Source organism: Watersipora subatra, chromosome 4, assembly GCF_963576615.1.
Source record: "Watersipora subatra chromosome 4, tzWatSuba1.1, whole genome shotgun sequence".
NCBI lineage: Eukaryota > Metazoa > Bryozoa > Gymnolaemata > Cheilostomatida > Watersiporidae > Watersipora > Watersipora subatra.
The window spans coordinates 63,099,497-63,123,452 of NC_088711.1; the positions used below are offsets into that span (position 1 = coordinate 63,099,497).

General features: G+C 36.8%; 1 protein-coding gene across 1 annotated transcript; it reads right to left on the reverse strand.

Annotated features, from left to right (window-relative positions):
* Positions 1-1,914: 1,914 nt before the first annotated feature.
* Positions 1,915-23,577, reverse strand: LOC137394470 (lysosomal alpha-glucosidase-like). Its single transcript, XM_068081193.1, has 19 exons — positions 23,233-23,577; positions 20,050-20,186; positions 18,483-18,651; positions 17,891-17,975; positions 17,529-17,623; positions 17,203-17,349; positions 15,314-15,424; positions 15,144-15,197; positions 14,368-14,484; positions 14,063-14,135; positions 13,854-13,965; positions 12,828-12,958; positions 12,257-12,402; positions 11,604-11,743; positions 9,459-9,543; positions 6,763-6,944; positions 4,737-4,875; positions 2,935-3,081; positions 1,915-2,423 (listed from the first exon to the last, which is right to left on the reverse strand). The coding sequence occupies exons 1-19, from the start codon at positions 23,575-23,577 to the stop codon at positions 2,364-2,366; spliced, it is 2,475 nt and encodes an 824-aa protein (XP_067937294.1). The 3' UTR covers positions 1,915-2,363.
* Between the last annotated feature and the right edge of the window lie 379 nt (positions 23,578-23,956).

Consider the following 23,956-nt stretch of genomic DNA (forward strand, 5'->3'; position numbering starts at 1 on the left):
CAATGCGCAGCTATTATTTTTTGTAATGGACACAACCCTGCCTTATACAGACATCGACTTGCAGATTTCGTTACCAAATTGCGCTACCACTGTTGATGTCATCAATTGCAGTAAGTTTCATTTCTAGTATATGAATAATTTCTTTGGTCTTTCTATTGCGCTGAGCAAGCCCCGTCATAGATGTTTTAGTAGTCGTTTCATCATGTAATGTCGCAAAAAACAAAATATGTTATCGCAATTATAGGTACTCGTATACTTGTAAGAAAGTCAGAAGCTTACCAACAATTTGAGAATGTCAGCGAGTTCTCGCAAAGCTTATCCTCTTGATCATGGATTAGTATTAGATAGTCATCAAATACTGCTAACCTTTATTATTCATACTAATTCATACCACTACTTCATACATTCTCTGGGTAAAGATTATTTTACTGCTTCTTTCTATGCAGTTTATGGAATTTCATCTGAAGCCTATCATGCAAAAACTCCTTGCCGTTTTCTCTAAAATGCAATTATATTACAAGCAACTATATATATATAACTATAATATAAAATTTAGGTATTATATATCAACTATTTTAAGCAAACGCTTTGGTTCCGATCAGTAAGCACTTGAATAATACATATACTTGAATGGAGTAATCATGAATTAATGATAAATAGTAATCAATTTTACTATAAAACCAATCTTACTGTGGAGAACTATGCTATGCTTAAGATGTTGATTTCCTTATGTAGAGTAGGCAACTCCTGTTCAAATATGCTACATGACTGCGTGTGTGTGTGTGTGCGCGCGCACCTATAGGCTGGTTATGCGCTCATGTAACAAACTGTCATTGGTTAATTGTTGAAACATCAATGCTAATTGGTTCTTATGTGCTTATTTGCATAACCTTTCATATTCACAAAAGCAAGAGTATGCAAAATCTTATATTTCACTCTTTATATATTCTCAGATATGCAAAAATTTATGCATTTATCTTGTATATAGTTTATACTTTATATATTGTATATTTACATACAATAATTATTTTAATATTATAGTAATAATATACTAATATATAAATTAGTTATATTAATATCATTATAGTATATTTATATATATACTCTATATATTCCCAGATATGAAAAATGATTTGCATATCATCTTACGTTTTTTAGATAATCTTATTAATCAGGATGACAGCATATTTGGTTCTACTCGTCTTTGGTTATTATTATTATTGTTCTAACATAGCAGCAGCGTATCAACTCTAATTTAAAATCATGTACTACAGATGTTAAAGTTCAGTATTTCTGTAATTAATGCATCAAATGTTGAAAACAAGTTCTAAAACTATTATGCAGGTTTCGATGCGGATCAAAAATAATTTCAAGTTGTGTGAAGTCTAACAGAAGACATGAAGTTATGAGTTACTTGCCAACGACAACATCTGTCAAACGATGCAAATGTAATTTTTAAAATTTTAACATATACCAATACTTAGATTTTTTTCATAAATTGGGTGACCTTGACACTTATGTAGATGTAAGGTCAATACAGTAGCAGCAATTTTACCTTTCAATAAATGTTGGTAAACTAAAAAATTGATTTTACTAACCCTCTATACTATTATACTAACCCAGTATTTATGAAACTTCTCTGCCACTTATTACTTAAGCTAATAGAAAAACTGTAATCCGTTTTTCGCATGTCAATAACATTTAAAATTTACCATTAAAATGTGGGATATGAGGTTGAACCAATAATAAATATTATTCAAGTATTATAAGCGGGTAACAGATGCAAGAGTGCAGGTGCTTGCTTTAAAAGCAGTTTACCAAGAAGAGTCAAAGTGGTGGAAATGTCTTCAGCAGAGAAACTCTTTATAACAAATAACAAATTTAACTTCTACTAGTAGAAACTGTCAATAAGCAATCAAAGCTAAAAGATACTTTGTGTTTCAAACACAGATCTTAATGACCCCACATTACAGAAGTAAACATCATTCATTAACTACATCCTTTGCTGCAGTACAAAACCACTTACCTGGAGGTTATAATCAATAAGTAATAATCAATAAGTAATATAGGATGCCGTATTGTTGACTAGGAACTATGACTTTTATGACAAGTTCATAAAATGACTGCAACAAGTAAGACAGCAATCCTTTAGCTGGAAATGCTCCATAATAATAGCATAAAGTGTACACATTATATGAACTTTGTAGCACAAAATATCTGTATGGGAAAAGTAGCCTACCGAACCACTGATATGTAATATAACATGTTATAAAATATCTGAGTACAAAAATATGACCAAAACTGGTTTCAAAATGGAAATAAATAATGGTTATAGAGAATTGAGAGAACAGTGCTCTTCTGGTCTACCATGTGATCTGTAGTGGTTCTAGTAAGTTGACATTCAATCTGTCTAACTGGAGCACCTGCAGGAAAATGTCAAAAAAAATTTCCATATCTGTCTGATAAGTCACTATCACTGCTTGAATCAATTCGATGTGCAAATCAAAAAAGGAAAACTGATAATCAACAATCCAACAAATAATAAACAAACAACCAATAGCTTTTTGTCTAATCATCGTAAATGCGTGGTTGGGTCACCACTGTGTTACCCAGAGGTCTTTGCATCTGCATTAGATTTCCAGGCTCATTGGAAAACAGGTCAATAGTGCAAAAGTAGAACAGATTGCTATAAGGTGCTAATTACACTCATAATAAATATTTTATCATTGGTTGCTGGTGAGGCAGCTATTCATGGTCTATAAATTTGAGCGATAGATTTTAAACATTTCAATAAATTTGAAAGTTAAAATAAGCTTAAACTAGAAGCATGAATAGATCTTTGCTAAGTGTTGAGAGCCCAAGAAATGAGAGGTTACTAACAAGACAAGGAAATACCAGATTATGGATGAATCAGTAAGTACCATTGATACTTACTCTGTTGGCTCTGTAAGTGAAAGGAGTGGCTGAGCCATTCACTATAACAGTCTCCGGAGGAACAAACAGCCCAAATATCTGAACAAGTTTCAACTGCATGTTACAGTTACGGTAACCTAGCACTTCCAACTGGCTAGTCAAGCAACCCTGAAACAAACCCAGTCATTTGTAAGAAAAACCTCTCGCAATATGAGGATGATATTTAACTTACGCTGAGATTTTTTGCAACAATCCAGTTCCTCAGATATTTTGGACTCGAGCCAAATCATGAGAAAGGTAGCAGGAAATGTACCATGGTATTTTTTTTGAGAACAAAAATAAATCATAGAATCACATGTATTACTTTAGAAAATGTTACAAATGTTGAGCTGTTTTAAGTCAAACTCTCTTATGTTTTCTAGAGCTGGAATAAAACACTATAAAAAGCAGCTCAAAAAAAATTCATGAAAACTTACAGTGCTATAAACCCCTAACCCTTAATCACTAGTACAAAAACTACTACAAACGACAAGTGACAGCAAGTGATGGCAAGTGACACACCTTACCCACCAAAACAGTGGTAAGCCGCATGGTTCAATATAACATAAATTCATCAACTAGTTGATTTCAAACAAATAGATTATATAAATAAATACTGGGATTAAAAACAATAATATTTTGACGGCATTAAAAGAACTGTAGATTAAATCGTCTTCAGTTTTATTGAATTACTAGCTGTACTACCCGGCGTTTTTCGGGTAATAAATAAAGTCTAGACAGAAAATTTATTTGTTTTAACATATAATAACATTGGCCATTCCAACTTTCAAACTACATATCATGAGATAAGTGTTTTGTGTAATTGAAATAAATTAAGAGAGAACATAAAAACAACTGTGAAGGTTTTCAAACTTTTTCAAACAACTGTAACCTTCAAACTTCATGAGGAGAATGTTTTCTGCAGGTCAAATAAATAAAAAAAATAAAACAGCTATAAAAACATTTAAATGTAAATGTGAAATAATTAGCAAGTCTAAATTGAGTCTGTTTTGCTACGATTACAATAAAAGATGATTCGATAATGATACAATTAATACAGACTGAGAAAACAAAATAAAAATTCTGAATATGTTGAATTAATAATAACAATTCTTGCATATAAGTGTGAGTGTATAAAAAGGTTACTCTTTCACCAGAAGCTATCCATCAAAACACTGAATACAAAGATACTGGTACCTCTTGATACTGGTACAAATGTAAAAATTAAATACCGAACTGTCCTTGTCTGACTGAACAAGGAGAGAATGTCGAGGTTTTTCTCACGACGATAATACAAACGCCCGCGTGAAAAGAATCAGCATTGCCCACGATATAGCAATTGAACCTTAAGAAAAACCGACAATAGAAGTTTACGAAAACACGAAAATGCAACGTGTTTCATAGTTACGCAAAAAATATTTCATAACAGGGGCATCGTAACACGTGGATGCAATGCTAAAATAATACGTCATTTAGCATGTGCATACGCTAACGTGCATACACTAGATCATGCCTTGTATGGTTCAGTGTAGAGCGCCTGGATTCTAAACTTGGGATTGCAACCTTCGTGAGCTCAAATCTATCAGAACGCGAATTTATAATTCCAAGATTTTAAAAGCTATAGCTGGACAAACAGACACCAACTTTGAGAAATGTGTATATAGATTGGGAACTAGTTTAAGCTTTACAAACTTTTCAAATATTTTACTTTACAGAATATTAGTTAATTTAATAACAAAGCCCTAGTGGCAATGCGTAACCTCCTAATCTATGATTGGCCACACCTTTTCAATATTAAACCTGATGAGGTTGTAGGACTTGCTCTCTGCAGGGTCCAACGACTCCCCATCATCCCAATAAAGTCTTCCTTTGGCAGAATGGTTACAATCAAGTGCGGCAAGAAGTCCAAAAGGACTGCGCTGGCTGTAATGAGACCAACAAGTTCACACGCAGCAGGATAAGTATAAAAAATTTGTTCACACTTTGAAGCCATTCGTCTTCAGCTTTATAAGAGTTGTCATCTCCTATCGTCACCCATGAAGTCCTCATGTGACATATTGGATTTGTGTTACCATGACAAATTTAATGATTATGCGCGACAGCACAATAAATCATTGAGTAGCAAACAATAGAGTAATGACAAAAGAGTTAATTTTGTTGATTGTTAAAACAAAGGTTACCCATAGATTCGATGAAAGTAGATTTCTATTAAAATTGCGTAATACCATAGCAATGCGTTGGCAGAGGGTTGGGTAGAAAAATTGTTTCCATACTTCACGACAAAAAATTCAATGTTTGTAGGCCATAATAATCTAAGAAACCAATGGCTAATTTTCGATAGTCGCAGCAATAGGTGCTGCACTGTGACACTGATAGTTGCAGCAATAGGTACTGCACTGTGACACTGATAGTTGCAGCAATAGGTGCTGCACTGTGACACTGATAGTTGCAGCAATAGGTGCTGCACTGTGACACTGATAGTTGCAGCAATAGGTGCTGCACTGTGACACTGATAGTTGCAGCAATAGGTGCTGCACTGTGACACTGATAGTTGCAGCAATAGGTACTGCACTGTGACACTGATAGTTGCAGCAATAGGTGCTGCACTGTGACACTGATAGTTGCAGCAATAGGTACTGCACTGTGACACTGATAGTTGCAGCAATAGGTACTGCACTGTGATACTGATAGTTGCAGCAATAGGTACTGCACTGTGACACTGATAGTTGCAGCAATAGGTGCTGCACTGTGACACTGATAGTTGCAGCATTAGGTGCTGCACTGTGACACTGATAGTTGCAGCAATAGGTACTGCACTGTGACACTGATAGTTGCAGCAATAGGTACTGCACTGTGACACTGATAGTTGCAGCAATAGGTACTGCACTGTGACACTGATAGTTGCAGCAATAGGTACTGCACTGTGACACTGATAGTTGCAGCAATAGGTGCTACACTGTGACACTGATAGTTGCAGCAATAGGTGCTACACTGTGACACTGATAGTTGCAGCAATAGGTACTGCACTGTGACACTGATAGTTGCAGCAATAGGTACTGCACTGTGACACTGATAGTTGCAGCAATAGGTACTGCACTGTGACACTGATAGTTGCAGCAATAGGTACTGCACTGTGACACTGATAGTTGCAGCAATAGGTACTACATTGTGACACCGATAGTTTTATACTAAAGTTGAAAATGACGAAGCATAACAACGAATGTTAGTCAATGTGAACTTTGACCCACGTAAGACAAACTCTCTCTAATGTCATGGCTACACAGGTTCATGTTTCCTTACAATACAGACACTGATATGTTCAGCACAAGTGCATGGCGCTTTACGATGTTTGTGTTTGTTTGGAATGTTTTTGCATTGGATAAGTCTCATTGGCTATTCATGTTAGCACTAAAGTCTTATTGGCTACTCATGTTAGCACTAAAGTCTCATTGGCTACTCATGTTAGCACTAAAGTCTCATTGGCTACTCATGTTAGCACTAAAGCCTCATTGGCCACTCACGTTAGCACTAAAGCCTCATTGGCCACTCACGTTAGCACTGAAACCTCATTGGCTACTCTTGTTAGCACTGAATTCTCATTGGCTACTCATGTTAGAACTGAAGCGGCACAAAAAGCCAGTAATAGCGACAAAAACACTTGAGAGGCTTGGCTCTAGGTTTGGACTGATTCTTAGGAAATTCAGCATAAAAATATTTTTCTCATTCTTGTCCTGCAATCAGCTAAATGTGCTGAAATGGCCTGTGGCCCCCGAAGTTTCACTCACAAGTGTCTATAAGCTTTGTACCAACCTGCAGCTTGTGTTCTGTCCAGGGCTTTGCGTGCTGATTATAGAGCCCCCTCTGACATGGATATTTGTGTGAGACAAGGGGGAAGGTAGCTGAACAGTTGCACCTACTTTATCAAGACGGTATCCACTGAAGAAATCATACCAGATGTCAAAGGGAAAGTATGCAGAGACAGTAGAAGCACCCTGTAAATAAGCAAAAGGTAGGCATAGTAAAGAACCACAAGGAAATCTATCATAAATTTGGGAACTATTGCAAAGTAGCCGAGGCGGTCAAGCAAATCGCAAAAGCTATTGTACAACAGTTTGGAAGTCGTAGCTGTTGTGTAATGGGATTTGTTAGGCCCAGGCTACATTTGCCTCTGAGCTCACAGGTGGTCTTGGCAATTACGGTGAGTGAATAAAGCGGAATAAAGCTAGCGAATAAGGCTAGTAGATTAGGTAGTATAAGGCAGTATGGGGAGAATATAAATAAATATAATGAAAGACGGACGTTCTTCTACTTCTTCACATCAATACATGTAAGCGAACACATTTGTACAACAGTAGTAACAATAATAGTAACAATAACAATAGTAGCGAAAATTTGAAGGAAATTAGCTTGTAACTTGGTGAGATGGTTTTGGTTTCTTATCAATGCGTGACACACAGTCTAACCAACTTTAACACAGTCAAACATGGATAACTCGAACTTCACGGGACCGAGCGAAAGTGTTCGAATTATCAGAGCGTTCAAGTTATCAGAGCACTGTCACAAGTCCATGTATTTACTTATTTATTAGTAGATACATGTACCTATACAAACTATAATATAAATCAAAAGCACAAATGGCTTGTTTCAAATTAAATGCTTCTAATGTAAAGTTTAAAACGTTTTTATCAAAAATTATAGAGATTTTTTTATCATTTGAGATTTGTTTGTTGATTGAGGTGATGTTATTGCCAGGACGTTTTTTAGATTGACATTGGCAAAACTTGATCGTTGTTGAAATGCTCAAAAGAAAAGACATCTTTTTCTTTTGAGCGTTTTACCAACGATCAAATTTGCCGATTTTTCTTGAAGTTTATGCAAAGATTACCTCACTTTACCTCGCTTCCGAAGGGCGATTGCTAAGCGGATGTTTGGTATAAATCAAATTTCACCAAACCTTTAGAAGGTCGTTGACAAAAATATTTTGCCGATGGTGGTAATAACGACGCTTATGAATTACGAAAAGTTGAGGTTTACCTCTATGGTTTGGAATAAAGTGATTTTCTAAAGCGATAACAACCGTTTCAGTAGCCGTTGGGCAAAAAACGGTTCGAGTTAACAGTGTTGAGTTCGAGTTATCTATAGCAATTTATCATTACGTGGGAACGGACCAAAGAAACCGTTCGAATTAACCATGTGTTCGAGCTATCCGTGGGCGAGTTATCCATGTTTGACTGTATTTTAAAAAGCAGGTTAAACTATGACCTTGAAATTCCAAATACTTCAGTGGCAGTGTACCCTGTGAAGCGATGTTAACATGTGAAGAATTAATTCTATACCACATTACTATTTTTTAGTATTTCATGAAGCAAAAGAGTGATGCTAGAAGTTGCACCACCTTTCCTTGGCTTTTCTTTTGATCAAGTAAACATAGTCTGAGCAAGTGTGCCGGCATTACTAACAACACCCAGTATCACTCATGATGCCAGAACTGGTGCATGCATGGTCGCACACTTGCCTTTGTTACAGACATGACGCACAATAATTTGGTAAAGTTAAATTTTTAAATCACTAACTTATATTATAAAAACTGATTTGCTTTAATTATAGCATCACCAGTGCGTCAGTTGAGTTCTGTTGAGTTTCGGCTGACCAACTGCTACAGTGTTTCTCGCCATGTGCATAGTAACACAACTCCAAATATTTAGGTTCATATTGAATACCAATATGTTAAATATGGTATGTTGTATAAACTGGACATTCAGACTTCAGTGCCATGTCATACTGCATATTCAGCTGAGGATGTGATGTCATACTGTATCAGATAATCCTGACGTCTGTTGTGACTTACTGACAGAATTAGTGCCAGAGTGAGTCAGGAAATAGAACTAACATGTGGGATATGAGATTGAACCAATAATAAATATTATTTAAGTATTATAAGCATGTAACAGATGCCCGAGTGTAGGTACTTGCTTTACAAATCAATTTACCAAGTTACAGGTAATTCGGTAAATTTCAACCTGTAAATTTACCAAATTTACAGGTCAAAATACCGTCAGCCGAAAAACCTTTATAACAAATAACAAATTTAACTTCAACTAGTAAAAATTGTCAAAAAGCCATTGAGAGCTAAAAAATTGTCTGCTAGTTGATACCTTATGATTCAAACAGGCAACCCAAAAGGTGCTATCAAAACTTTACAAGCTGAAGGACAACATTTGGCTTACCGAAGGTAAAAGCAGTATTGGCCTTTTTCATGATTCTTTTTTAACTATCTTGAACAACCTTTTATATGGATGTCTCACAAAATTCCGTTATAATAATTTTGATTTTTAGAGTTTAATCTAATTAAATATATTTTTTGTACATTTTTGTTTTAGGCAGACGCCAGAGATCCAACAACATTGGGCACTAAAATCTCGGATAGTCGGCTAGCGGCTATCAGTTTTGCGTAATATTCGGAATTGTCAGTACTCTGAGAGTTAGCTGAGAGGATGACAACCTACCCGTGTGAGGCATGGGGAGAAGAGGAGAGAGCTTCCCCACATAAACTGACTATCTATGCTGTAGGTCTGTTTGTCTTTAGGATAACTGAAAAGAGAATCGCTCTTGAAAATCCTGATCAATGACATAAAAAGCTCAAATAATGTTGCTATAAAGTCAGGAGACTAGAGCTATCTAAAAACATCTGTAAAACAGCATTTGGCAAACAAGACAATACCAGACACCATCTCGAAAAAACTTCCATGCAAACTGGCAAAAAACAAACCATAAAAAAAGTTGAAGTTGTGTTCCTTTCCCATTTGACTAACTCCACCGATTTCGGCCAAAAGGAGAGCAACTGTATGATTCTCTAAATGATGCATTATTCAAGAGTATTAGAATACTACTAAGATAATTAGCAATGTGTCTGTAGTCAGTGATTATGTCTTCAAATCATACAGATCTACTATTGAACTTCCCGACTACACACTCTCTTTGTAGATGTCAATACTACCCTCTTTCAGGTGGTGTTTTATTTAGTTTAAATATTCTATATCTAAATATTCATTTACAATCTCCAACGATACTGATTTTTCAACATACCATACATCATGAAATTTGAACAAAGTTCTGGGACCACACCCGAAGTTATTTCCAGCACATGTCGTTTGAGGCTTTTCTAGCCTTCCATAAGCATAATGAAGAGGCTGGTGAAATTAGGTGAAAACATAAACAAACATAAGAATAATTAAAGAGAGATAAGCCAAATTAGTTTAGCTATCACCTAGTTTATGATAGCCTAGGTTATGCAGCGACTTTTCCTCACAAACTCTATCACTGAGCCTACACTTCTATTCAAGCATCTTTAACATAGAGGTAAAGTCACAATGAAAAACCTCTATTTATTCAGTTAATTTTTTGCATTTAGTCTTTTAACCTGGTTTCAAAGGATGCATTCGTTTTACTGCAATATATGACTATCGACAGTATTTATTGACGAGTTTTCATAAGTTTTTGGACTATGGAGCGAATTAAATGAATGACAGCATATTCTTATAGGAATATTGCGCCAGGATACAATGGCTTTAACATACAAAGCACGTATCAGAGCAAATTTACCTTGTATGTAGAGATTTGACTGCAGTATTAAAAATGCTTATAAAATGTTTCATTGAGACCTTCAATCAAGGGGCATGGAACCAAGGCTAAAATATTTGCCCTGAATAACTTATAAAATGAAAACTAATATTGTGAAAAACCGCTACATAATCACTATTTACACCAGTAAAATGTAAAACTAAAGCTTATTCTGTCAGGTTTAGTTTCAGAGTTACCAGAGTTCGCCATCCATTTTTCAAGATAACTCCAAAAATATAGCTGTTTTATTTGGCTGACAAGTTTGGGGAGAAACTTGTTTAGATTTGCAGACTAAGCAGAAATTTGTCAGTAAATAAGAATAACTCCTTTTCAACCAGCCCTAGCCAACTTAATTAGTCTACAATCAATAGCCAACTTACAATTTAGTCTACCAATCGGTAGCCCCGTAAAGCCTGGTTCTCATGTACGCGGCAAGCACCGGCGACAGAACCACAGGCTATCAGCCATGTGAACCTGCGCACCGAGTACCGTTGATAGTTGCTGGCAGTCAACGCAAGAGTTTAGCGCTGTTCAAATTTCGCGAAGAGCCGCAGGCAAAACCTTCCCGAAATGCACTGTGCAGGTGAAGGTCAGCATTATCGAATCGGCATGGCGAGCGAACATTTTTATGCGATTATTAGCGATGCAGCTTTATGTGAACAGAAGCCACCGAGCCTAGCGTCGCAGGTGTTTGGCGGCGCAAGATTACCGTCGGAGTCTCGCAATCGATATGGGAACCAGGCTTTACATTTAGCCTACCAATCAATAGCCAACTTTCAATTAGGCTACCAACTAGTATCCAAATTTTATCTTGCTTACAGCATTTAATAGCTAACATAAATTTATAATGAATAATCTATAGACAAGTTGACTAGTTTTATCCAATCATAGGTCAATTTAGGTTTGGTTTAACCAATCAGTAGCCAAATTGTATAAGTGTAATCAACCATATTGGCTTCTCAACAAAAATTAAACCAATAAGCAATGTAACAATTATCTAGCCTGTGAGCGATGCAGTTGTATTAACTTACATCATAAGGAGAGGTCTGACCGCAGTTGTCCCCACCATATGGCACTCATATAACAAGGTGTAAAGGAAAGGAAGTAGCGAGTACCGAATTCTAACAATGTCATTCACAATTGCCTGTTCATCTGTTTCCAAGTCTGCCTTCTGACAATGAAAGACAACTCTCATATTGCTCTTGTAACATTGAAGTCTGACCCAAATATCTGTCCAAATTTTTGAACTGTAATACTTAACAGCAATGCCAAAAATTGTTACTAAATGTGCAAACAATATGCTTTCTTAAAAATCATCCTCCTCTGTCCAGTAGTTTCAACTTTTAGTTTAATTAATGTGCTACACAAATATTTGTAAGCCAATAAAATATGAACCCCGCAAACAGCGAAATTAGACAAGCGCTTTGACTAGACAAGTGAACTCATGACTGAACTGATCAGGATTTACAGTGAAGGCCGAAGCACCCAAATGCGCAATAGCTTCTTAAAAACAAAACAGAATTCTATAGGTCTACCAATAGCTGCCCCGACAGTTATACACTTAAGCTATAATATAATTGTATGCTTATCATACAATTATATGTAAATCTGTGAATGTAGGCAGATTTACATTGCTGCCTACACTTACAGTTTTGTAGGAAGTAATGTAAATGTTTTTACTTACGGTTTTGGAAGCAGCAATGGAAGTGTTTTTGAGGAGTGGAAAGAAAGCTGCTAACTGAAGCCAACGAATGTAAAGCTCTCCTGTACAAGTAGAACTGATGTCTGATCCAACGAGAGAGACCCCATACATGCTGTTAGCTAAAATGGCTGAAATAAAAACAGTCTTTCAATCAAATATCCACCTCTTACGATCTTCAAGAGTTATATTAACCAAAATATAAGTGCCCAAAGTTAACAACGAAAAGCTAAAAATATTAACTTCTACTTTCATAAAAAAATTTTCATATCAGATAAGTTATTGAGTATTTATAGAAGCATCTGATACTACTATCAGCACTGCAATATATCCATAACAATCTGTTCATATATTTACACGAGGAATTACTTGTTTGCGTTGGGCAGTGAATTACCACTTTTACTAGAAGTGTAACTACTGACTAGGTATAGATTTACGCTAGACAAGCACCTACCTTTACCATTTACTATGCGACTATCGCTTTGAAAATGTAGTTAAAGTCTACGCAGGGTGTTTATATTACACGCTGTATACAGATAATACTGGCCTGAGGTACCTGCTATGGAATGTCTCAGGTCAGGAAAGGATAAAACTTTTCCAATGCAGTGGCCTGAGTACTGCCCACTTCCTCCAGTCGTGTAGCTGGATATTAGCAAACTCCGCCTCCCCCGAACTCTTCTGCACAGACTAAAGAAAAACATGATAAATTTCATCTCCTTTTTTCTACTTTTCACTGTTCTGTACTTTTTTTCCAAAGAAATAAAACAAATAAACAGACAAATCTTTTGCCAGTCTATGATTGACTCTATGGATATGTGTGTTCAGATTCTCGCCATCCTTATGATCAGACTATAGTGCTAGCCTATAGTAGATATACTCATCCCTATAGCGATCAGTCGATGGAATTGGTATGATTAGCAGTCAGGCAACACTAGTTTAAATATTACAGACAGCTGTTGGATCCACAACAGCCAGTGAAACAAGCTTTACCTACATCACATACTCATAGAAACACATAGGTTCTCTAGCATGTTGCCATTGGAATGATAAGGCAGATTTTGTGTGCTTATCACCTAATGACCCGATTTCACAGCTAACATTTCACAGATCGTTCTCATCGATTTTCCTTCATAGTTATGATAGAAATAATTTTGAATATGTAGGCAGTAGTAACATAGACACTTGATAGCATCTGTTAGCACCTGTTAGTTCCTATTAGCACCTGTCAGCAAATGTTGCTACCCGCTAGCACCTGTCAGTATCTGTTAGCACCTGTTAGCACTTGTCAGTACCTGTTAGCACCTGCTAGTACATGTTAGCATATACTAGTAAATGTTAGCACTTGTTAATACCTACTAGTATCTGTTAATACATGTTAGTACCTATTAACACCTGCTAGTACTTGTCAGCACCTGTTACTACGTGTTTGTACCCATTTCTACCTGTTAGCACCTGTCACTACTTGTTAGTACCCATTTCTACCTGTTAGCACCTGCTGCTACCCGTTAGCACCTGTTAGTACCTATCAGCACTTGCTAGTACCTGTTGGCATCTATTAGTACATGTTAGTGCCTGCTACTACCTGTTAGCATCCCGTAGGGAAGCACAAGAAAGCCTCTCAACAGTTGAATGATTTCTCTTCCTCGATACTCGAACTGCTGCCATCCCATTTCTGCCATTTCTGGTATGGTTATCTAAAGTAAATATAGTTTCATTATGTTTTTTGATATCACTGTCTCCTAACTGAAGAGTTAATCAAATAAGAAAGCAAGTGGAAGAGCAAGAACTAACTGGAGGAGTGAGCATGAGCCAAGTCACAGGAAGGATAATCGCAACCCATCTGGGCATCAGATTCGTCAACATCCTGTAAAAGATTGAGCCAATTATTTTAACTCTAATGCTGACTGATTCAAACGGAAGTATGAACAGTGGTTAAGAAAATATCTACAGCCAGAGAAGCAGCAGGTTGCACTAAACAAAGTTTTCCAGTTGCATGGCTTAAGTTCTCATAGTGTGATTTCAATGGCTTACACCGAAGCTAGTGTTACTGGCAGTAAAGAGTCAGCGACTAGATACATGCAGATGCAATGACTTACCAAGCAAAGTCCATCAAAAGGGATATCTCTGTGTAGCCTCTGTACAAATTCCAACCAGTATCTCAGCTCTTCAGTAGGGCTTCCAATTACCGGTCTTTCTTTACCCTGTGTCACAGCCTGAGGGGTTTATAAATAGTGCAGAATGATTAGGTATACATCTCATCAATGTACTAGCTACTAGATGTTCTACACAAAGTCATTAAAACAGCAATAAATTTTCAGTAGCTTGTTTACGAAACAATTCTTTAGCGTTTCTCTTGACTCCATTCAATCGAGAACACTTGAACTTGCATGAAAGCACAACTACCATAATTCAACCATTGCTCTTGATATATCTTATATCTATATATATTATATTTCTCAATGTTGGTTGTTCGTCGTTGTATATATCCATTTATAGCTATAAAAAATCTTGGAATAAAGAATCCGGAAAGCGGAAGACTTGATCTCAAAACCTCCCATTCGTCTGTCCAACACCTTACTAAGCCACACAAGCTTCATAGAATTCGCTAGGCAATATATGTCCCTATATGGGAGCAAATAGGCTACCGCTTTCGGTCACAATGCAAAGTGATGGCGTAACGTCATGAAAAGCGGTAGCTCTTATTAGTAACCTTACTCAAATTATCCATCGGCAATGTGCCAAGCTAATAGCAAGTGGCAGGCGACGCTCATTGTCGCATTGTTTATAAGTTGATTTTTAATACCTAGGCAAGGCCGGTTAGCACAGCTAGTACGTATATCTATATATAGCGCGTGTTGTAATAAAGGCTCACCTTGTTATCACTTGTTGGGCTCTGAACAAATCTGTGGTGCAGCACATTCTGTGACTGTAAAGTTGAGAGTACTAAACATGTCAACAGAGAACAACTACAGAGCTATAAATGCAACTGCTTCATCTACTTTAATCTTACAGTTTCCAAAGCCTTCCTTTGTGGCTACTTACAATGATTGGAATGTATCTTTGTCCATTTCCGTGTAGATTCTGCACAACTCTCCCCAATTGTTCAAGCATTTCTTGTGGTAGATTGATGTCTAGATCGGCCCACTGACTCTCCTATAAATAAACAATAAAGCATATTATTAAAAGTTATTTTAACGCATACACATTCTAAGGTAGAAGAGAAGTGGGTAATGTGGACAGTTTTTCTTTTTATTACAGTTACTACTATTCTATTCACTTTAGAATACTCTAAATTATGTCTTTAGCTTGCAGAGTTTGTTGGCTCTCTTTTCTTAATTGCATGTTTTATAATACAAGCAATAGTTTTTCCGGAATCCACCATATCGTAAACCACAAGATTTTCCACATTACCCACCATCAGTGGGTAATGTGGACAGGTGCACTGGGTAATGTGAACATGTCATTTTTTGTCATTAAAAGTAAATATTTTTCAAATATTTAAATAACTACAAGTAATATATGCATTTAGTTATATTCAATTTAATGTAAACTGTACAGGAATAATTATGGTAATAACCCAGATTTTCCTTTAGTATTGTTGGTATAACAAATTATGTCTATCTTAAATTGAATGCTGATTGCTTAAATTCAAATATGTGTCCACTTCTGGTTCTTTCTGTATTTCCCTGCGACAGCGGTTTAGGTAAGACTAATTTGAGCTGGCTGCGACTCACATATTTACAATCTGGTAGGTCTGGCTTGAAAAACTTCCCACTCCTGTGCCGGTAAAAGTCTACTTCCAACTCTTCAGAGGCAATAGTTTTAATTAACTTAAGGCAATTAATTTAACATTCATTTTCTAATTACAACATTTTAAAAAACTTGCGTCTACTAATCACAATCAATAGATGGTGCAAAACAACATTCACTTTTGCATTCGTAATTATTGGCAAATAATTGTTGAACTGAAAAATTTACATGCAGGCTACATATATTAGTAAATTTACTAGTAAGCCTAGTAGTAGTAGAACTTAACAATTTAGACATCAAGACAATCAACTGTCCACATTACCCAGCTGTCCACATTACCCACTTCTCCCCTACAGAGGAACCACAAGATACAAAATCAATCCATTTCAATATGTACTTTGTATGTCAAAACAGTCGTATGTTAGAGCAAACCTTTTTATATGAATATATATTTGAATTGTGTGCAATTCGTTTCATAACTCAAATACAATCATAAATACTTCAGATAGTTACAAGCAAAACAAGAACAAACGCATTATATAATACTAAGAAAACAGTTTAGAGCTCTAAATCATGTACATGTATAAAAACTTAATCAAGAAAGTTATAATCAGTAATTGTTAAAGGTTGACTTGCAACAAAATTAAGTCACTTTACTTAAATTAAGTTAAGTTACTTCAGGGACAGGTGGCTGTAAGTGTAGGCTCAGCAATGCTTAGGTTCAATGCAAAAGTGACAGCTGTAAGCAGGTTACACTAAATACAGCGTAAACTAATTTAATTTATATATTTGTTATTGTTCTTATGCTATATTTTCTACTTTTATAAAGCTGCGACATTTTAAAATATCCTAGGCATCGGATGTTGTATGTCCATTACATGTTGCATGTACACCACATGTTTTACGTCCATCATATGTTGCATGTACCCCACATGTTGCATGTACCCCACATGTTGCATGTACCCCACATGTTGCATGTACATCACATGTTGCATGTACATCACTTGTTGCATGTACACCACATGTTGCATGTACACCACATGTTGCATGTCACCACATGTTGCGTCAAATATCTGCTTATATTTTACGTTGCACATTGAACAATTTGTATGCAGGCGTGTTAATAAGTTTTGATTTGACTGAAGAAATAACTTGGCCATATATAGCGCTTTGACACATACATGAGGTGTAAGGAATTGTTTCCTCTTCTCTATTGCACTGTTTAGTTCAACTGCGGAGTGACAATCTTCTACTGCAAAGTGAAAGCCTAAACTCCAGTACGGGGGTATATGAGGCCTGCCTATCATCTCTTGGTACTGTTGCACCACCTATAAATATAATAGCACAACGATTGTAACTCGATAAATAATTTTTAATTGGAGTTGTTCCTCTAATGTTGAGTAAATAACTCTAGCACAAAAACATGAATTTGCTTGTGATAAACTGTATGAAATATAAGTGAGTTTCTATTGGCTGTCAAAAAATGCCATTGAAAAAGATTACGTACTTCCATTGGTCCAGGCCCTGTGAATATATATAGGTCAAACGCTCTGCCACAATCATATGAAAGGTATCCTGGCTGGCCGTGACGAATAGAGATATCTGTAGATACAAGTAAAAAATAGAAATGATGTAATTACAATGTATAATTTTAAACAATGAACTTGAAAGCTTCACTACTACTAATAATATTAATAATAATAACAATAATAATAATAACAATAATAATAATAACAATAATAATAATAACAATAATAATAATAATAATAATAATAATAATAATAACAATACTAATAATAACAATAATAATAATAACAATAATAATAATAATAACAATACTAATAATAACAATAATAATAATAACAATACCTGTAATAAAGTTGTTGCACAGATACAGTCCATGAGCATTTCCATCTTCCTCCAGTGCAAGGAAAAACGGCTGACAATTTTGAGTCTGAAAGGAAAGGATATTGGCATATTTGTTGACTACTAAATGCTTTGCATATGTCAAAAAGCTGTCGGTTGCTGTGTCTAGAATTCATGGGTCATGTGGTTGGATGCTGTTTAGTACATTAACTACATGTGCGACCAGAGCAGCTGTACAGGCAAGCACCATAGTGCTATCATCTACTGGTCAAATTGCATTCAACCATCTGATAATTCATGCATCAAAACATTCTACACCAGTCAGTAGAATAATAATTAAACAAAACTGTGATGTGAGGGCAAAGGTCATGTGCAGTTATATGAATATTCTCTAGATTAGCTGGCTCATATACAACCTGTCAAGACTTTCATGGACTTATGCCATTGCTTTTATAATGAAATATATCTTATACAAAAAGGCTAGCAAGGAATCTATTTATTTTGTACTACTGAGTGATGAGAATACAACTCCAAAGCACTCGAAGGTTTCATCTCATTTGGCGCACTGTGAAAATGAAAATCATTGTAAAAAAACCTGCTGAAGCTTGGTAGGACATGAAAAAGGTTGAGATCCTCCACATCTCGTGTCTATGAGGAAGCTAGTACGAGCAGATGTGAGACCATAGAGACACCTGCTATAGACTGCCGTAGTGACACGCATCCTTCCCTCTTCATAGCGCAACTCGCCATGACTACTATCGAATCTACAACGGCCACCATTTGCGTGTTTACACAGTCAAAAGGAGTGCCTACGGTTAATGATCCAAGTTTCCATGGTTACAATACTGTAGTAACAAAATAATTCTTAGTTTTCTGTTCAGTCAACAGGATATTATTCAGTCAACACATTTTAGAATATATAAATATATACAAAAGTTAAACAGCCTTTGCATATGTTAAATTTGTATGTTTCTCGGCTCTGACAAGGTTCCAACAATGCCAGAGTCAGGCTTCCTGTAAGATTGCTATTTGTTGTCCTCTTGCCTATTTACCCCATATGCTAGTCAAACAGCCAGAGGAATTATTCTCTTGAGAATAGCCTATGTCAATACTAAATGGTGTAAGATTAAGGAGACAGGTCGGGCTGCCTGACAAACCCTTATACATGTACAGGGACAGCCAAGATAGGATCAAGATTTCTAATTAAGGAAGAGCTTGTTGTTAGCCTCAGGATACAACCGTGTACATATTTAGAATGAAAACAATTGCTCACTTTATGAGCGTGCTGATCGAGGAATGCCTCAGTGATAATAGAAAAGACATATTTTACGAATGGCCTTATACATGAGCTGATGGTCTTTGTGCAGAAGTGCTGCACCTTTTTACTGGCAGCAGCAGTACTATCGTTCTTAGTAACAAGCCTGACTACTACCTCCTGGTACAAATGCAGCTGCTAGCATCACAAGAAATTCTCAATGAATACGCATTGTGGTTGAGGAGATACGATTAGCTCCTCACTTCAGCAGCGATGCTGACCGATGTAGGCAATTATTGATCATTGGCAGCGTTTGATACCGCATACATAATCTTTTGCTGGGTTTGCTGTTAGTCTGACACAACAGCACCCACCAACTGTCATTATATTTCTATAGCGTTTTCCACATCAGCCTCTAAAAACTTGCATAGTGCACCAAATATTGTTTGCTGAAGGACAGGCACCCTACTATTGTCTAAAAGTTCTCGAGTGATCTGCACAAACGTAAATGTCAACCAAACGACTCGATGCTGATAAACCTGCTGTGAGTGTTTGCGTACGGCATTAGAATGAGCTGATTAACCGTATCAAGAACGGAAAAATGTAAAAAATCTCATTTTGAAAAAGTTGCAGTCGAGCAGCTTTACTGAATGAGCCATTGGCCGTTGTTGGTGTTTGTTACGTACCAAACATTAGCCCAGTTGTAAAGTGGCTAATCACAAAGAAACATTGTTAACAAACATATCACTTTGTCGTGCAGTGTTTTATTCATTGGAATTGTTATAATGCAATGATATGGCACCATGGCTAGCAGCTGTTCACTAGCCTGCTAAATCAAAGGGTGTCCCGGTGCAGCTAGATTCATGCATGCTGGGAAACCCTATGAGAATAGGCCTCATGTACTTACAGAATAAAGCCTGTGGTCTTGCGTTTCACAACTAAGCTGAAAGGATCTTCTCTGTACTCTATTGTGTATTGAGGATGATGGGCTTTCTTAAAGTTGGAGTCCCTATGTGTCAGCTGCGCTGTACTGGAGTCTGAAACCTGCAGTATCAGGGATTACATATGAACCATCAATATTCCTGGATGAACCCATACGTATATAACATACAATCCACTCAACTAGATTCAGTAATTTCTGACTGTTTACATCTCTTCTTAGCATACTTCTCACAGGTGCTGGAAAGGGAGTGACCCAGCGTGAACCTTGTTAACCAGGAAAACATTTGAGCCGGTAGAGATTGTAGCATTCATCATTTATTTTATAGAACTGCATGCAAATGTTGAACTGATTTCCAACTTTCACTAGACCAGAGTTACTCTCTCTCTCGACAGGAAGGAAGCGGTATCCAGCAGGTAAGAACTGATTAAAACATGCTGTCATATTTCCATCCTGTTGCAGTGTCTATGGATTGGTTTGTTTATCCTCGCTCTAGATGCTGCCACGGTGCATCATTGAAATAGCGCAGTGTATTTACACGCCATTGGTTCTGTAAGGGTGTCCAGTTCAACCTCCCTATTGTATGGGCGTTGACGCTTTAGTTACAGTCCGCCCAACCGATACGTAGGGACACACCTCTATGTATCGTTACTATCCTTACAATAAACTTTCAATGTTAGGGATGTATATATACCTGCAGTATGTATGCCTGTTACATCATAGACACACCTATACCTGCTGTATTGCAACAATATGAGGTATACACCAACCCCTGCAGAATCACATATACATCTATACCTATAGCATTCGGGGTCATATCTATACCTACAGTATTAATAGTTAGAGCAAATCCTTCAACGTGATTATACCTACAACGTTGGAGGATACAGCTGAACTGTCAATATCCAATACATACAATTATAGAATTACGGATACAAGTGAACCTACAATTTTAGGCTCCGCCTTTCCTTGTTATATTAGTGGGATCCAGCACAACATAAGGTATATACCTATATAATTTGTATTAGGGGATAGAGCAGAACCTGCAATATTAACAGATAAACCTATAACTATAATATTAGGTGCACACCAGTACCTACAGTATTAGGTACACATATGTATATACAATACTAATGCATACACCTGTAATCACAGTACTTAGAGATGTCCTTATACCTATAACACTGAGTACTCTACAGTAGTAGAGAATATGTTTACACCTAAACACAACCATCACCTCCAATAACAGATGTCAACCATAATGTTAGCGACCGACCAGAATGAATCTCATAGACTTTTAAATACATCTACAAGTGTTTTCAACATCGGTTATGCAAAAATCTTTGGAGTTGTCTGTAATGGCAAACCCATGAGTGTGCAGCTAGTTACGATAATACAGGATGGGGCGAGTGAAATCCCACCCTAACAATCTGAACAATCGCTAACTCATAAATACTATTAGTCTGTGCATCTTAAGAGAGCTTCCCTGATGAGCTCTCCATGCCAGCAATTATTTCTAGAGAGTTACGGAATTTCTACGCCTCAATAAAATCATCTGATAATTAAGCATTGATCTATCACCTGGTGATTTGCGAGTACTGCTGCCAGCTGACCATTACCACTTCTAGCAGCAGAACGCATGGCTATTCTTATTATAGTTATTCTTATTATAGTAACCTAATTGACCTTATTCACTGAATCCCTGCCACTTCACAGGATCCATCTATCCGCAAAATTATGTGTCAATGGCTCCAAGCGCAGCATGAAAAAGAATTACATTAGGGTCAGCACTCTCAGCTACCAGGTGAGTAACACTGACCAATTAGACAGCAACGAGGTAAGTATTGGGTTAATAGCCCTCTAAGAATAGAAGGATGTGACCTTCACAGGTCATATAATATTCACACCGTAAAAGGCTTTCTTTCGCCCAACCACTTTCTTCCAGGTCATGAAGGTAGTAGATATTAATCCATGCAATGTCTAAGAAGTGTTGTGAGAAGCAAAACCCTTGTATTTCTTGTCTATTGTCTACTTGTCACACCAGATACGGTATGACAGAATTTGACAGGTCAACTAATATATAAAGCAATGGATTAATGATGGCTGTCATACATGATTATTTTCCAAAAGGAATGTTGGGCACCTGCGCTTCTACAGGCTACCACGGGATTAACACTAATCTGTTTCCCTCGACATTCGAACCTACCGTTTTACCGTTGCAGTATCACTGCTCAATAGGGGCGAGGTTAGAACTTTTTACACACAAAATTTAGCTGAATCACTAGGTTTCAAAAAATCTTGATAATAAACAAATTAGAAATCCCCATGCTGCCGGATTCATGAGGGCATCAACAAATATACTGACAATTTGTGTAAGAGACAAGTGAGTGCTTGAGAGAACGCCTCTGCCTGGCCCAACTCAAGTGGAGACACTTGATACAAGTGCCCAGTGACTTGTGCAAACAGTCATGCGCTGCCGTGCTACAGAAATGCTTTTGCAGAGCCCATAAAGCGAAAAACCAGAAACGTTATAGCCTAGTTCAAATATTCAGTGATACAAAAGTGAATGATTGTGTAGCTACCAATCAGAGATGAAACCGAGCTGAAGCTGGCTGCAGAAATAAGGCTAACCTGTTTTGATTTACGTAGACGCATGCCCTTGCCTACAGGCGCTAATTGGCTGCAGAAACCGTGGCCTCAGGCTTAAGATAATTTTGTTAGCCTACTCAGAGTTAGCACTTCAGATACATGATTTACAAAATCAGTGTAGTAGTTACAAGTGTTGATAAACTGCTGCCAGCGATGAAAGGGAGAGTCAACCCGTACATAGCAGCCTTCAATGCTGATTCACAGAATTGAAGTATGCTTTAGTTTCAATATTAATATAACTGGAAAACCCTTTACAACAAAATGTAGATGCCCAAACACACGCTTATAAAGTCCTATAGACCAACTAAAGATTTCTGTTATCGCTACTAAATGTGGCAAACTAGACTATTTTGCAGACGATAATTAACGATGATTAGAACTAAGTCAGAGAAGGGCTAAAGCTAGTCCTGTGCGTGTGTCTCAACTATTGTCGACACAACATGCAAGGCCTGAAGGCATGCCAAACTTTTGCCTAACATAATTTAACAAAGTAGGCATTACCTTTAAATGAAACCTGTAGACTGTTTCCTCCTTTGCTTCCACAATCAGGGAAGATGCCCTACCATTCGCAGTTTCTAACTGGAGTCGGGTAACCTCTTTTGAAAAGGAAACATCCTGATTAGCACTGTGTGTAATATAATAGTCTGTGACATTTGCAGGTTCACATCTTGCCTCCTTGTCAATAAGCGAGATTGATTCCTGTGTAGTAGATCTAGTAGTCGTATTATTATTCATTTCCGGAAGGTTCTTAAGTGGCTTGTGCCATCTTTGTGGAGATGGAGATGGGCGCCTGTGAGAGGCTGGTGAGGGTCGTGCAGTTTGACTAGTAGAGTGTTGCCCCCCCATTTCCAAACTAAAAATAAAACAAGGAAAATATGTATTCCATGGTGGCGCAAAGCAGTCTGATATATTGCTTAAGTATGCAAGTAGAAACAAAAGAGTATATAAAATTTATATCAATAATTACTTTAGTACAATCAACAAGACTGCCAGTAAGAAGATCATCTTAAATGACAAAATACAATGAGATAACATAGTTGATAATGAAATTATTGATAGCATTTCGGAGCAACTCAAGACAATAAATTGTCCAAACAACATTTTGTAAAAAAGCTAATATTCTGAGTAAATAACTTTAGTGATAGGGTTTAAAAGCTCTTTACAACCTCAAACTATTCCATAGTGATTGGTTTGCTATTCACAGATCAAATAAACAATACTCCTT

Coding starts and splice junctions, on each gene's coding strand:
- LOC137394470 (XM_068081193.1), bottom strand. CDS start 23,577: ATGGGGGGGCAACACTCTACTAGTCAAACTGCACGACCCTCACCAGCC. Junction 18,652..20,049: donor AAGACCACAGGCTTTATTCT/GTAAGTACATGA, acceptor TGGCCGTTGTAG/ATTCGATAGTAGTCATGGCG. Junction 6,945..9,458: donor TCTCCCCATGCCTCACACGG/GTAGGTTGTCAT, acceptor GCTTATTTACAG/GGTGCTTCTACTGTCTCTGC.